This window comes from Natator depressus, chromosome 26 (genome assembly GCF_965152275.1).
Source record: "Natator depressus isolate rNatDep1 chromosome 26, rNatDep2.hap1, whole genome shotgun sequence".
Taxonomy (NCBI): Eukaryota; Metazoa; Chordata; order Testudines; family Cheloniidae; genus Natator; species Natator depressus.
Window position 1 is genome coordinate 14,995,495 of NC_134259.1, and position 14,420 is coordinate 15,009,914.

The 14,420-nt window shown below is 57.0% G+C and overlaps 1 protein-coding gene across 1 annotated transcript; it reads left to right on the forward strand.

Annotated features, from left to right (window-relative positions):
• The first annotated feature begins 585 nt into the window (after positions 1 to 585).
• On the forward strand, positions 586 to 14,172 carry SH2D6 (SH2 domain containing 6). Its single transcript, XM_074939911.1, has 10 exons — positions 586 to 603; positions 5,638 to 5,758; positions 5,911 to 5,963; positions 6,605 to 6,686; positions 7,115 to 7,228; positions 7,679 to 7,708; positions 12,527 to 12,576; positions 12,894 to 12,977; positions 13,578 to 13,736; positions 14,056 to 14,172. The coding sequence occupies exons 1-10, from the start codon at positions 586 to 588 to the stop codon at positions 14,170 to 14,172; spliced, it is 828 nt and encodes a 275-aa protein (XP_074796012.1).
• Positions 14,173 to 14,420: the final 248 nt, after the last annotated feature.

A 14,420-nucleotide genomic window follows, 5' to 3' on the forward strand; every position in this document is an offset into this window, starting at 1 on the left:
CACAGTGGGGGGGACAGGGCTGCTGACTAGATCCAGCAGGGGATGCCGTGGGGGGGCACCATGGGGAGTGGGGCAGTGGCTGTGGGGGGCACCATAGGGAGCGGGGGTGCCATGGGGAGGGAAAAGGGGGGATGCTGGAGGCTCTTTGGGAATAGGCTCCCCGCTGCCCCCCCCCCGCCCTGACCCCACTCTGGGTTCCTTTCAGAACATCTTCGGGAGGAGCTGCAGCCCGTGAGTAGAGCAGCCTCCGGGCTGAGGGCTGGGGGGTCCCTGGCCCTGGCCCCGCCGCGGGATCGGTCCCTGGAGGCCAGAGCCTGGATGGGCACATGGGGGGCAGGGGTAGGGTGACCAGGCCTCTGATATTAGGGGCTTTGTCTTATACATGCAACTATCCGCCCCCACCCCAAAAAAGAAAATGTGTCTAGTTTTCACACTGCCTGTCTGGTCACCCTAGGCAGGGAGCCCAGGGGGGGGGGGTCACCCGGCTGGGAGAGTGGGGGAGAAATGTGCGGGCAGGGGGTGATGGGCAGGGCAGTGGGGTGATGCGGGCATGGGGGGCTATGCAGGGGTGGGGGTGATGTGGGCATGGGGGGCTATGGGGGGGTGAGGTGATGTGGGGGTGATGTGGGGGCAGGGCAGTGGGGTGATGTGGGCATGGGGGGGCTATGCAGGGGTGGGGTTGATGTGGGGGCAGGACAGTGGGGTGATGTGGGCATGGGGGGGCTATGCAGGGGTGGGGTTGATGTGGGAGCAGGGCAGTGGGGTGATGTGGGCATGGGGGGGCTATGCAGGGGGGTGATGTGGGGGCAGGGCAGTGGGGTGATGTGGGCATGGGGGGGCTATGCAGGGGTGGGGCTGATGTGCGGGGCAGGGCAGTGGGGTGATGTGGGCATGGGGGCTAAGCAGGGGTGGGGGTGATGTGGGGGCGGGGCAGTGGGGTGATGTGGGCATGGGGGGTTATGCGGTGGTGGGGTGATGTGGGGGTGATGTGCGGGGCAGGGCAGTGGGGTGATGTGGGCATGGGGGGCTATGCAGGGGGGGTGATATGCGGGGCAGGGCAGTGGGGTGATGTGGGCATGGGGGGGCTATGCAGGGGTGGGGGTGAAATGGGGGTGATGTGGGGGCGGGGCAGTGGGGTGATGTGGGCATGGAGGGGCTAAGCGGGCGGGAGGCGATGTGGGCACCGTAGGGATGGAGCAGGGAGGCTCATGGGGTCCTATTGTGTCTCCTCCCCACAGGCCTCAGACCCCACCCCCACCCCCTGAGCGGCCGGGTAAGTGATGGTCCCAGCCCCAGGAGCCTGGGGGGGTCAGTAGCAGCAGACAGCTAAGCCAGGGCTGGGATGGCTGCATTACTCCCCCAGCCTGCCCTGTGTGGAGGGTGTGACGGGATCCCCCAGTACATCCTGTGACCCCTTAACTCGCCAGCCTGGGTTGTCCCTCACAGAGCTTTGCCAGCGACAAACAGCAAACCCAGCCCAGCGCTGGGATCAGTCACCACCACCATGGGGAGCCCCACACCCAGCTACATCGTGTGTTCCCTGAGCCTCTCATGAATCACCAGAGAGGCACCAGCCCATCACTCAGCCCCCAGCCTCGCACCCCAGAACTTCCTCTGCTCAAGGGCCCCTTGCACAGTGCAAGCCCATTCATTAGTTCACCGCTTCGACAGAGGGTACTGAACACACACCAGCCCCTGTTAACCTGAGCTCAGATTCCCTGAGCACTTCCACCAAACCCCATTGTTCGGTGAAATAGAACACGGATTTATTACCAGAAAGATCGATTGTGAGAGATTATAAGTAGCAGGCAGAGAGATCAGAGTTGGTTAGAACATAAGAGCGGCCAGACTGGGTCAGACCAAAGGTCCATCTAGCCGAGTGTCCTGTCTGCCGACAGTGGCCACTGCCAGATGCCCCAGAGGGAATGAACAGAACAGGGACTCATCAAGTGATCCGTCCTGTCGCCCGTTGCCAGCTTCTGGCAAACAGGCTAGGGACACCATCCCTGCCCAGCCTGGCTAACAGCCATTGATGGACCTGTCCTCCGTGAATGTATCTAGTTCGTTTTTGAATCCTGTTATAGTTTTGGCCTTCACAACATCCTCTGGCAAAGAGTTCCAAGGGTGACTGTATGTTGTGTGGAAAAATACTTCCTTCTGTTTGTTTTAAAGCTTCTGCTTCTTAATTTCAATTGAAAGAAAAGGAGGACTTGTGGCACCTTAGAGACTAACAAATTTATTTAAGCCTAAGCTTTTGTGAGCTACAGCTCACTTCATCGAGTGAGCTGTAGCTCACGAAAGCTTAGGCTCAAATAAATTTGTTAGTCTCTAAGGTGCCACGAGTACTCCTTTTCTTTTTGTGGATACAGACTAACACGGCTGCTACTCTGAAACCAGTAATTTCAGTTGGTGGCCCCTAGTTCTTGTGTTATGAGAAGGAGTAAATAACACTTCCTGATTTACTTTCTCCACACCAGCTTTTCCAGGCTGAAAAGTCCCGGTCTTATTAATCTCTCCTCATATGGAAGCCAGTCCATATCCCTAATCCTTTTTGTTGCCCTTTTCTGAACCTTTTCCAATTCCAATATATCTTTTTTGAGATGGGGCGACCACATATGCATGCAGTATTCCAGATGTGGGCGTACCGTGGATTTATAGAGAGGCGACATGATATTTTCTGTCCTATTATCCATCCCTTTCTTAATGATTCCCAGCATTCTGTTTGCTTTTTTGACGGCCGCTGCACATTGAGTGGATGTTTTCAGAGAACTCTCAACACTGACTCCAAGATCTCTTTCTTCAGTGGTAACAGCTAATTTAGACCCCATCATTTATAGGTATAATTGGGATTATGTTTTCCAATGTGCATTACTTTGCATTTATCAACACTGAATTTCATCTGCCATTTTGTTGCCCAGTCACCCAGTTTTGAGAGATCCTTGTGTAGCTCTTCGCAGTCTGCCTGGGACTTGACTATCTTGAGTAGTTTCGTATCATCTGCAAATTTGGCCACCTCCCTGTTTACCCTTTTTTCCAGATCATTTATGAGTATGTTGAATAGGACTGGGCCCAGTACAGATCCCTGGGGGACACCACTATTTACCTCTCTCCATTCTGAAAACTGACCATTTATTCCTACTCTTAGCTTCTTGTCTTTTAACCAGTTACCAATCCATGAGAGGACCTTCCCTCTTATCCTGTGGCAGCTTACTTTGCATAAGAGCCTTTGGTGAGGGACCTTGTCAAAGGCTTTCTGAAAATCTAAGTACACCATGTCCACTGGATCGCCTTGGGGCACATGCCCGTTAACCCCCTCAAAGAATTCTAGTAGATTGGTGAGGCATGATTTCCCTTTAACCCATGTTGACTCTTCCTCAACAAATTATGTTCATCGACATGTCTGACAATATTGTTCTTTATTATAGTTTCAACCAGTTTGCCCAGTACTGAAGTCAGACTTACAAGCCTGTAATTGCTGGGGTCACCTCTGGAGCCCTTTTCAAAAATTGGCGTCACATTCGCTATCCTCCAGGCATCTGGTACAGAAGCTGATTTAAATGATAGGTCACAGACCACAGTTAGTAATTCTGCAATTTCACATTTGAGTTCCTTCCGAACTCTTGGGTGATACCATCTGGTGAATACCATGAGAAATAAAAATAAATTTCCAGTCTAAATTCTACAAACTAAGCAGGATTAGAATCAAGCATTTTCTCGCCCTAGTAGATGTTACAGGCAGCTCACAGTTCTCAATACACAGGCTGGATTCCCTTTCAGTCTGGGACCAATCTCCCCAGTTCAAAGTCTTTGTCCTCCAGACAATCGATCTTGCAGCTGTTGAGATGGGGGAGGGGAGAGGGCAAGCGATGTTGTCACTGCCCCTCTTTTACACTTTCATCCAGCCAGGATCTTTCTAGCAGCTGTGACGTGGGGTCAGGCAGCCCCCAAATTGCACCTGCCCTCTCTGAGGAGCCTCTGGGAGGGAACTGTTCTTGATGGGCCATCAATGCCTGTCTGGCCAGTGATGGCTGCTCCTTTGTTGCCACTGAAAGGCTGGTTGTGGGTGTCTTCCCACCTCACAATGTATTTCACAATGTAACACGCAGACCAATGTTAACTTCCCATACAATGAGAGTACACACAATTCAACAGGATATTAATGTTCGACAGATCAGATACCTCACAAGGCCCTCACATCATCACCTCACAAAGGTGAAAATGGTGACTATGGGGTTCCAGGGTACTACTGTGGGGGACAGAGTGTCATGGAGGGAGGTCCTGAGGGGTGGGGCAGGTCCATAGATGGGCAGGCAGAGCCACTGACAGCCCCGTGTGTGTTACAGAGAGCAGGGAGCATGCGGTAAGTATGGCCCAGCCAGAACCCCACCCCTGCCTCGCCCACTGAACCCCCAACCCCGCCCCCACCCACCCACAGCCCCACCCACCGCTCCCTGCTCTGCCCCGCCCACTTCACCGTAACCCTGCCCCCACCCAGACACAGCCCCACCCATTGCTCCCTGCCCCACCCTACCCACTGAACCCCCAACCCTACCCCCTCACAGCCATAGCCCTGCCCATTGCTCCCTGCCCCACCCCACCCACTTCACCGTAACCCCGCCCCCACCCAGACACAGCCCCACCCATTTCTTCCTGCCCCACCCTACCCGCTGAACCCCCAACCCTACCCCCTCACAGCCATAGCCCTGCCCATTGCTCCCTGCCCCACCTCACCCACTGCACCCCCAACCTTGTCCCCACCCTGCCCACTGCTCCCTGCCCCACCCCCGCCCCACCCTATGCACCCTGCCCCCACCTAGCCACAGCTCCACCCCTTGCTTCCTGCCCCACCCTACCTGCTGAACCCCAAACCCTACCCCCCCCATGGCCATAGCCCTGCCCATTGCTCCCTGCCCCACCTCACCCACTGCACCCCCAACCTTGTCCCCACCCTGCCCACTGCTCCCTGCCCCACCCCCGCCCCACCCTATGCACCCTGCCCCCACCTAGCCACAGCTCCACCCCTTGCTTCCTGCCCCACCCTACCTGCTGAACCCCAAACCCTACCCCCCACAGCCATAGCCCTGCCCATTGCTCCCTGCCCCACCTCACCCACTGCACCCCCAACCTTGTCCCCACCCTGCCCACTGCTCCCTGCCCCACCCCCACCCCACCCTATGCACCCTGCCCCCACCTAGCCACAGCTCCACCCCTTGCTTCCTGCCCCACCCTACCCGCTGAACCCCAAACCCTACCCCCCCCATGGCCATAGCCCTGCCCATTGCTCCCTGCCCCACCCCACCCACTTCACCGTAACCCCGCCCCCACCCAGACACAGCCCCACCCATTGCTCCCTGCCCCACCCTACCCGCTGAACCCCCAACCCTACCCCCCCACGGCCATAGCCCCGCCCATTGCTCCCTGCCCCACCCCACCCACTTCACCGTAACCCCGCCCCCACCCTGCCCACTGCTCCCTGCCCCACCCCACCCTATGCACCCTGCCCCCACCTAGCCACCGCTCCACCCACTGCACCCCTCATGCAACCTCTCACCCCAACCCACTGTGTCCCCCAGCCATTGCTCTGCCCACTCCCCCAGCCCCAAGGCAGCACCCACCTGCCCCCATCCCACTCCGCAGGGTCCCAGTGTGGCGGAGGAGTCAGAGGAGGGGGACACGTACGAGGCGCCCCCCTGTGAGAGCCAGGCCTGGAAGGTGGCTCCAGCCAAGAGGCAGGAGGACACGGACGGCACCTACCTAGGTAACGGGACCTGGGGGGCAGGAGACTGGGAGGCTGGCAATGGGGGAAGGGAGCAGGGGGCTGGGAGTAGTGAGGGGCAGGGTTGGTGGGGGTTGGAAGGTTGGGGGGCAGCGTGGCCCCCAGTGCCCATCTCACCCTGTCCCTGCCTCCAGATCACGCCACTGCCCGGCGCTGCTCGGAGCCCTTCACCCTGCTGCGAGCCAAGGTGAGTGAGCCACCCCCACCCCACACCAAGCCCCCAGCACCCCCAATCCCTCTCCCCCAACACTGAGACCGCAATCCCCCATTCCTCTCCTGCACCCCACACTAAGCCCTCTGCACCCCCAACCTCCCTCCCACACCCCACCCCACACTGAGCCCCCTGCACCCCCAATTCCCTTCCCCATGCCCCATCTCCCCCAGGCTGATCTTCCTCTCCCCAGGCTGAGCCCCCACACCATCAACTTGCTTCTTCTGCTCCCCCACCCCCAGTGCTGGGTCCTCCCAGCCAGCACCCCTGATGCCCCCTGCCAGGGAGAGATACAGGGTGAACAGACAGGGGGCTCCCCTTCACCTAAGAGTCATGGGCCCCAGGAGGCCTCCCAGCCCCCTATTGCCCCCCCCCGTGCACCCTGTGACCACACTCTGAGGTGGTGACATGGCACCGTGTGGCCAGGTACGTTCCAGGAGAGCCCAGAGAGCCCTATATCCCACCACTGCCACCATTTACCCCATGGAGCCACCCTGGCCCAGCCAGCTCCAAAACTGGGAACTCAGGAGTTGGGCCCAGGAGTTACTCATGGGAGGGCAGTTAGAGACCATGGGGAGCCTGGCTGGCTGGTAACCAGTCCCTGTTGTAACCCACAGTTCCTGTCGAAGCTCAGCCTGGTGCCTGGCACAGATGCTGGCAACAGAGAGGAGATGCCCCGGGGCCTGGCCTGCGGGAAAGGTGAGGGTCTGGGGAGTCTGGGAGGGGGCTGCTTTGTGGAGTGACCCCCTTCCCCACAGACACCGAGTCCCCCCAGCCTGGGAGCCTGGCAGAGCCACTTGGAGGCACCCCGGGACCCATGCAGGCTGGCTCTGGCCACAGGGCTAGGGGCAGCCTGGCTCCCTGCCCACCTTTGGGGTCCCCGTTTGCCCCTGCCCCGTGTGGGAGGGGATCTCTTTGCCCGGGGCAGTGATTGCCATGGTGACAGGTGGGCATGCTGATGGTTGCTGGGGTAGTCGCGTTGGGCCCGTGGGGCGTCCTGGGGGCTGAGTCTTTGGGGCTGGGCCCTGGGGCCCCTTGGGCTCCCCACACGCCCGGCTTGGCCACGCAGCCTCTTGCCCCTGGCTGGCCCCTCGCGCCCGGAGCTGAGCCGCCTCCTTCCCTTACAGGTCTGGACAGAATCCGGGCAAAGATCCCGCCAGCTCCCGCCAGTCGCAAGGTCTCCCTGTCCAGCTCCTTCCCGAGGACCCTGCCGACACCTGCAGGCCCCACTGCACCCCGGGGTATGTGGGGCGCCTGGTTTGGTAGATGGGAGGTGGGGGGAGTTTCTGGGGAAGGACTGGGACAGCTGGGGGGGCTTGTCCCTGCGGGCTGGTGGGGGCTCCTCAGAATCCCCCAGGGCCTTTCCTGCGGGCTCCCCAGATGGGGTCCCTCTGTTCTCTTCAGTCCTGCTTGGGCTCTGGATGCTTCTGCCCATCCCATAGCCCCCTCCAATTCCTCCCATCACCCCGCAATCCCTTACCCCCAGCCTGTCTCCCCCCCACATCTCTGCCCGCAGCCTGTCCCATCCCCCCACAGTCTCTGCCCCACCCCAGGCCTGTCCCCATGGACGTGCCCCACCCAATCACATGGTTTAGTGTCTCAGGGCTCCCCAGGACTCCAGTGGTGACCCCCCTCCTTTCAGGGGGGGATTAGCCTCTGCTGCTCACTTCACCTTGTTCCTGCACCCACAGATCCCGGCCCGACCTCGTGGGTATTGAAGGGTATGTGCTGTTTAGGGAAGGCAAAGGCGGGGGAGTAGCATTGTCTATCAATGATGAGGTCGACTGTAAAGAAGTAAGAAGCCAAACTCGAACAGTTTAATGGGACTAAATCGGGGGGCCCAGATAATCTTCATCCAAGAATATTAAAGGAATTGGCAAATGAAATTGCAAGCCCATTAGCAAGAATTTTTAATGAATCTGTAAACTCAGGGGTTGTACCGTATGATTGGAGAATTGCTAACATCGTTCCTATTTTTAAGAAAGGTAAAAAAAGTGATCCGGGTAACTACAGGCCTGTTAGTTTGACATCTGTATTATGCAAGGTCTTGGAAAAAATTTTGTAGGAGAAAGTAGTTAAGGACACTGAGGTCAATGGTAATTGGGACAAAATACAACATGGTTTTACAAAAGGTAGATCGTGCCAAACCAACCTGATCTCCTTCTTTGAGAAGGTAACAGATTTTTTAGAGAAAGGGAACGCAGTGGATCTAATTTACCTTGATTTCAGTAAGGCATTTGATATGGTGCCACACGGGTAATTATTAGTTAAATTGCAAAAGATGGGGATCAGTATGAAAACTAAAGGTGGATAAGGAACTGGTTGAAGGGGAGACTACGGCAGGTCACACTGAAAGAATCATAGAATCATAGAATCATAGAATATCAGGGTTGGAAGGGACCCCAGAAGGTCATCTAGTCCAACCCCCTGCTCGAAGCAGGACCAATTCCCAGTTAAATCATCCCAGCCAGGGCTTTGTCAAGCCTGACCTTAAAAACCTCTAAGGAAGGAGATTCTACCACCTCCCTAGGTAACGCATTCCAGTGTTTCACCACCCTCTTAGTGAAAAAGTTTTTCCTAATATCCAATCTAAACCTCCCCCATTGCAACTTGAGACCATTACTCCTCGTTCTGTCATCTGCTACCATTGAGAACAGTCTAGAGCCATCCTCTTTGGAACCCCCTTTCAGGTAGTTGAAAGCAGCTATCAAATCCCCCCTCATTCTTCTCTTCTGCAGACTAAACAATCCCAGCTCCCTCAGCCTCTCGTCATAAGTCATGTGCTCTAGACCCCTAATCATTTTTGTTGCCCTTCGCTGGACTCTCTCCAATTTATCCACATCCTTCTTGTAGTGTGGGGCCCAAAACTGGACACAGTACTCCAGATGAGGCCTCACCAATGTCGAATAGAGGGGAACGATCACGTCCCTCGATCTGCTGGCTATGCCCCTACTTATACATCCCAAAATGCCATTGGCCTTCTTGGCAACAAGGGCACACTGTTGACTCATATCCAGCTTCTCGTCCACTGTCACCCCTAGGTCCTTTTCTGCAGAACTGCTGCCTAGCCATTCGGTCCCTAGTCTGTAGCGGTGCATTGGATTCTTCCATCCTAAGTGCAGGACCCTGCACTTATCCTTATTGAACCTCATCAGATTTCTTTTGGCCCAATCCTCCAATTTGTCTAGGTCCTTCTGTATCCTATCCCTCCCCTCCAGCGTATCTACCACTCCTCCCAGTTTAGTATCATCCGCAAATTTGCTGAGGGTGCAATCCACACCATCCTCCAGATCATTTATGAAGATATTGAACAAAACCGGCCCCAGGACCGACCCCTGGGGCACACCACTTGACACCGGCTGCCAACTAGACATGGAGCCATTGATCACTACCCGTTGAGCCCGACAATCTAGCCAGCTTTCTACCCACCTTATAGTGCATTCATCCAGCCCATACTTCCTTAACTTGCTGACAAGAATACTGTGGGAGACCGTGTCAAAAGCTTTGCTAAAGTCAAGAAACAATACATCCACTGCTTTCCCTTCATCCACAGAACCAGTAATCTCATCATAAAAGGCGATTAGATTAGTCAGGCATGACCTTCCCTTGGTGAACCCATGCTGACTGTTCCTGATCACTTTCCTCTCATGTAAGTGCTTCAGGATTGATTCTTTGAGGACCTGCTCCATGATTTTTCCAGGGACTGAGGTGAGGCTGACTGGCCTGTAGTTCCCAGGATCCTCCTTCTTCCATTTTTTAAAGATTGGCACTACATTAGCCTTTTTCCAGTCATCCGGGACTTCCCCCATTCGCCACGAGTTTTCAAAGATAATGGCCAAGGGCTCTGCAATCACAGCCGCCAATTCCTTCAGCACTCTCGGATGCAACTCGTCCGGCCCCATGGACTTGTGCACGTCCAGCTTTTCTAAATAGTCCCTAACCACCTCTATCTCCACAGAGGGCTGGCCATCTCTTCCCCATTCTGTGATGCCCAGCGCAGCAGTCTGGGAGCTGACCTTGTTAGTGAAAACAGAGGCAAAAAAAGCATTGAGTACATTAGCTTTTTCCACATCCTCTGTCACTAGGTTGCCTCCCTCATTCAGTAAGGGGCCCACACTTTCCTTGGCTTTCTTCTTGTTGCCAACATACCTGAAGAAACCCTTCTTGTTACTCTTGACATCTCTTGCTAGCTGCAGCTCCAGGTGCGATTTGGCCCTCCTGATATCTTTCCTACATGCCCGAGCAATATTTTTATACTCTTCCCTGGTCATATGTCCAACCTTCCACTTCTTGTAAGCTTCTTTTTTATGTTTAAGATCCGCTAGGATTTCACCATTAAGCCAAGCTGGTCGCCTGCCATATTTACTATTCTTTCGACTCATCGGGATGGTTTGTCCCTGTAACCTCAACAGGGATTCCTTGAAATACAGCCAGCTCTCCTGGACTCCCTTCCCCTTCATGTTAGTCCCCCAGGGGATCCTGGCCATCTGTTCCCTGAGGGAGTCGAAGTCTGCTTTCCTGAAGTCCAGGGTCCGTATCCTGCTGCTTACCTTTCTTCCCTGCGTCAGGATCCTGAACTCAACCAACTCATGGTCACTGCCTCCCAGATTCCCATCCACTTTTGCTTCCCCCACTAATTCTACCCGGTTTGTGAGCAGCAGGTCAAGAAAAGCGCCCCCCCTAGTTGGCTCCCCTAGCACTTGCGCCAGGAAATTGTCCCCTACGCTTTCCAAAAACTTCCTGGATTGTCTATGCACCGCTGTATTGCTCTCCCAGCAGATATCAGGAAAATTAAAGTCACCCATGAGAATCAGGGCATGCGATCTAGTAGCTTCCGTGAGTTGCCGGAAGAAAGCCTCATCCACCTCATCCCCCTGGTCCGGTGGTCTATAGCAGACTCCCACCACTACATCACTCTTGTTGCTCACACTTCTAAACTTAATCCAGAGACACTCAGGTTTTTCCACAGTTTCGTACCGGAGCTCTGAGCAGTCATACTGCTCCCTTACATACAGTGCTACTCCCCCACCTTTTCTGCCCTGCCTGTCCTTCCTGAACAGTTTATAACCATCCATGACTGTACTCCAGTCATGTGAGTTATCCCACCAAGTCTCTGTTATTCCAATCACGTCATAGTTCCTTGACATCACCAGGACCTCCAGTTCTCCCTGCTTGTGTGCAGTTCTGGTCTCCCATGTTTAAGAAGGATGAACTCAAACTGGAACAGGTACAGAGAAGGGCTACTAGGATGATCCGAGGAATGGAAAACCTGTCTTATGAAAGGAGACTCAAAGAGCTTGGCTTGTTTAGCCTAACCAAAAGAAGGCTGAGGGGAGATATGATTGCTCTCTATAAATATATCGGAGGGATGAATACCACGGAGGGAGAAGAATTATTTAAGCTAAATACCAATGTGAACACAAGAACAAATGGATATAAACTGGCCATCAAGAAGTTTAGACTTGAAATTAGACAAAGGTTTCTAACCATCATAGGAGTGAAGTTCTGGAACAGCCTTCCAAGGGAAGCAGTGGGGGCAAAAGTCATATCTGGCTTCAAGACTAAGCTTGATAAGTTTATGGAAGGGATGGTATGATGGGATAGCCTCATTTTGGCAATTAATTGATCTTCGACTATTAGCAATAGATAGGCCCAATGGCCTGTGATGGGATGTTAGATGGGGTGGGATCTGAGTTACTACAGAGAATTCTTCCCTGGGTATCTGGCTGGTGAGTCTTGCCCACATGCTCAGGGTTCAGCTGATCGCCATATTTGGGGTCAGGAAGGAATTTTCCTCCAGGGCAGATTGGAAGAGGCTCTGGAGGTTTTTTGCCTTCCTCTGAGGCATGGGGCACGGGTCACTTGCTGGAGGATTCTCTGCACCTTGAAGTCTTTAAGCCACGATTTGGGGACTCAATAGCTCAGACATAGGTCAGGAGTTTGTCCTGACCCACAACCCCTGCTATCCCGGCCCTGGGCAGAGGCAGCCGTGGTCTCTCCCCATCCGGGTGTGGCCTGTTTGGGGGCTGGGAAAGGTGCAAGCGAGCTGAGGCCGCGCGGAGCCGCTTCGTCTGGGACTGAAGGGGAAAGGCAGGTGCTTGCAGGCCGGGCACAGCCCCTGGTGCCTGTGAGCACCCCCTGGGGGCAGAGAGGGGGAGTGCACCGCACAGCTGCAGCGCCCTGTTCATTGAGGAGCAGGTGTCCACTCTCCCCGAGGCTGCTGGGCCAGTGGCTCCTGCCAGGCCTGGGAGCTGGTGGAGGGTCAGGGAGCGAGGGTCAGGCTGGGAGCTGGTGTGGGTCAGGCCTGTGATCTCCCCAGGTCCTGGCTGAGTGTCAGTGGACGAGAAGCTGGATATGAGTCAACAGTGACTACGGCGCCCTCCCAGGCTGGGCCCGTAGGGGATAAAGGACCCACTACTGCTGCCAGCTGAGGGAGCTCCCCTCAGGCTCATGGCAGAGGCCTGGGAGCGTGGTGCCCATGGCCCGGCTGGACGTCTGCCGCATCTCCTCTTAACCCATCGGTGTCCTGCCTCTTTCAGCCTCGAGCAAAGCCCCAGCCTGGCCCAAGGGCAGCGGATCCCCGGTGGAGGTGAGCGCCTGCCCTGCCTGTGGGCTCGCTGTGCCTGGGGGGCGGGAGGGGTGGCACCTTCCTCCCGGAGCAGCCAGCACAGCCTCTGGGAGGGGCTCACCCCGGGAGGGGGAAGATATAAGGGGGGGACCCCAGAGCAGAGATATGAGAACTCTCCCTTTCCCACCCTCACCATGGTGGTCCCAGCTTCACCCCCCTCCCCACCCCACCCCACAGGCAGCCAGGTGCATTCTGGGAAGATTCATCTTGAGCGTGTCAAGTGTTGCCATGGGGGAGGATACACACGGCTGCTCTCACCTCTTCCCTGTGCTCCCCAGGATCCTGGCATGCAGGACCAGGCCTGGTATGCCGGGAGCTGCGACCGGCACGTGGCGGAGAGCGTCCTGCAGGCAGTCAATAAGGTACCGGCTGCACCCACCAGGCGAGGGCGAGAGCAGGGCTTGGCACTGGGAGGCAGGACTCCTGGGTTCTCTCCCAGCTCGAGGAGGGGAGTGGAGTCGACTTGTTGGGGAGGGGCTGGGAGGCAGGACTCCTGGGTTCTCTCCCAGCTCGAGGAGGAGAGTGGGGTCAAGTTGTTGGGGAGGGGCAGGGAGGCAGGACTCCTGGGTTCTCTCCCAGCTTGAGGAGGGGAGTGGGGTCGAGTTGTTGGGGAGGGGCAGGGAGGCAGGACTCCTGGGTTCTCTCCCAGCTTGAGGAGGAGAGTGGGGTCGAGTTGTTGGGGAGGGGCTGGGAGGCAGGACTCTTGGGTTCTCTCCCAGCTCTGCTGCTGACTCTCTGTGACTGTGAGTGGGTCAGTCCCCAGCTGTACTGTGGGGTCAGTGTGGGGGGATGGAAGGGGCCCAGAGCCTGTCCCTGGGGCTGTAGGGACCCTGTGGTGGTTCCTCCTGCACCCAGGAGCTGCCACAGGTCTGTGCCAGGTGGGGCTTGGGCAAGCCTGGCAGCGTCTCCCAGCGCCAGGTTGGGTCCCCGCCCCAGTGCTGAGCAGCCCCCCTCTGCCCCAGGACAGTGCATTCATGGTGCGCCAGAGCTCGGGGCAGGGCTGGAATCAACCATTCACCTTGGTCGTGCTGTACAAGGGCCACGTCTACAACATCCCTATCCGCTACCTGGAGAGCAGCCGCCAGTACACGCTGGGCAAGGATGGGAAGAGCCACGAGGAGGTGGGTGCCAGGAGGGCAGGGGGTGCCAGGGAGCGCTGAGGGAGGGGTCTCTCCCCTGCCCCCTTCAGGGGCAGCCTCTCTCCTGGGAGCCCTGGGAATGGGGGGGGGACCCCTGGGAAAGCTCCTGGTTGCCCCTGCTGCTCGCTTGGCCCAGGGGGCGGTGGGTGGCAGCCCCAGGCCGGGGCACTCAATGGACAACTGGGAGCCAGTGGAACTGGGCGGGGCACATCCGGCCCTGGGAACGGCGCCCCGCGGAGGGTCGGGCTGGTCCCACTGCCCCCAGCTGCTCTCTGCTGCCATCTCCCCTTTTCTCCCCCAGTGGTTCGACAGCGTGGCCGGCATCGTCCAGCACTACAGCGAGCACCCCCTGGTGCTGATCGAGGGCAGCTCCGCCTCCAGGGCGCACACCTGCCTGCTCTTCCCCGTCAAGCCCTGAGGGCTGGGCCCGGCTGCTGCCACCCCCAGCTCTGCCATGCGGGATGTGAGGCTCTCTGCCCTGGCTGCTGCAGGACGGACAGCAGGGGGCGCCAGCGCTGCAGAATGCCCCCGTGCGGGGCCGTGCAGCCCCTGCAGGGGACAGGGCTTCGGGGGCTGGGAGCTCCCCCGGTCCGGCTGGAGTGGCTCCTGCTTTCGCCTCTACAGCCCTGGTGGGGTCCAGCTCCTGCAGCCCTTGGCTCGGGCCCC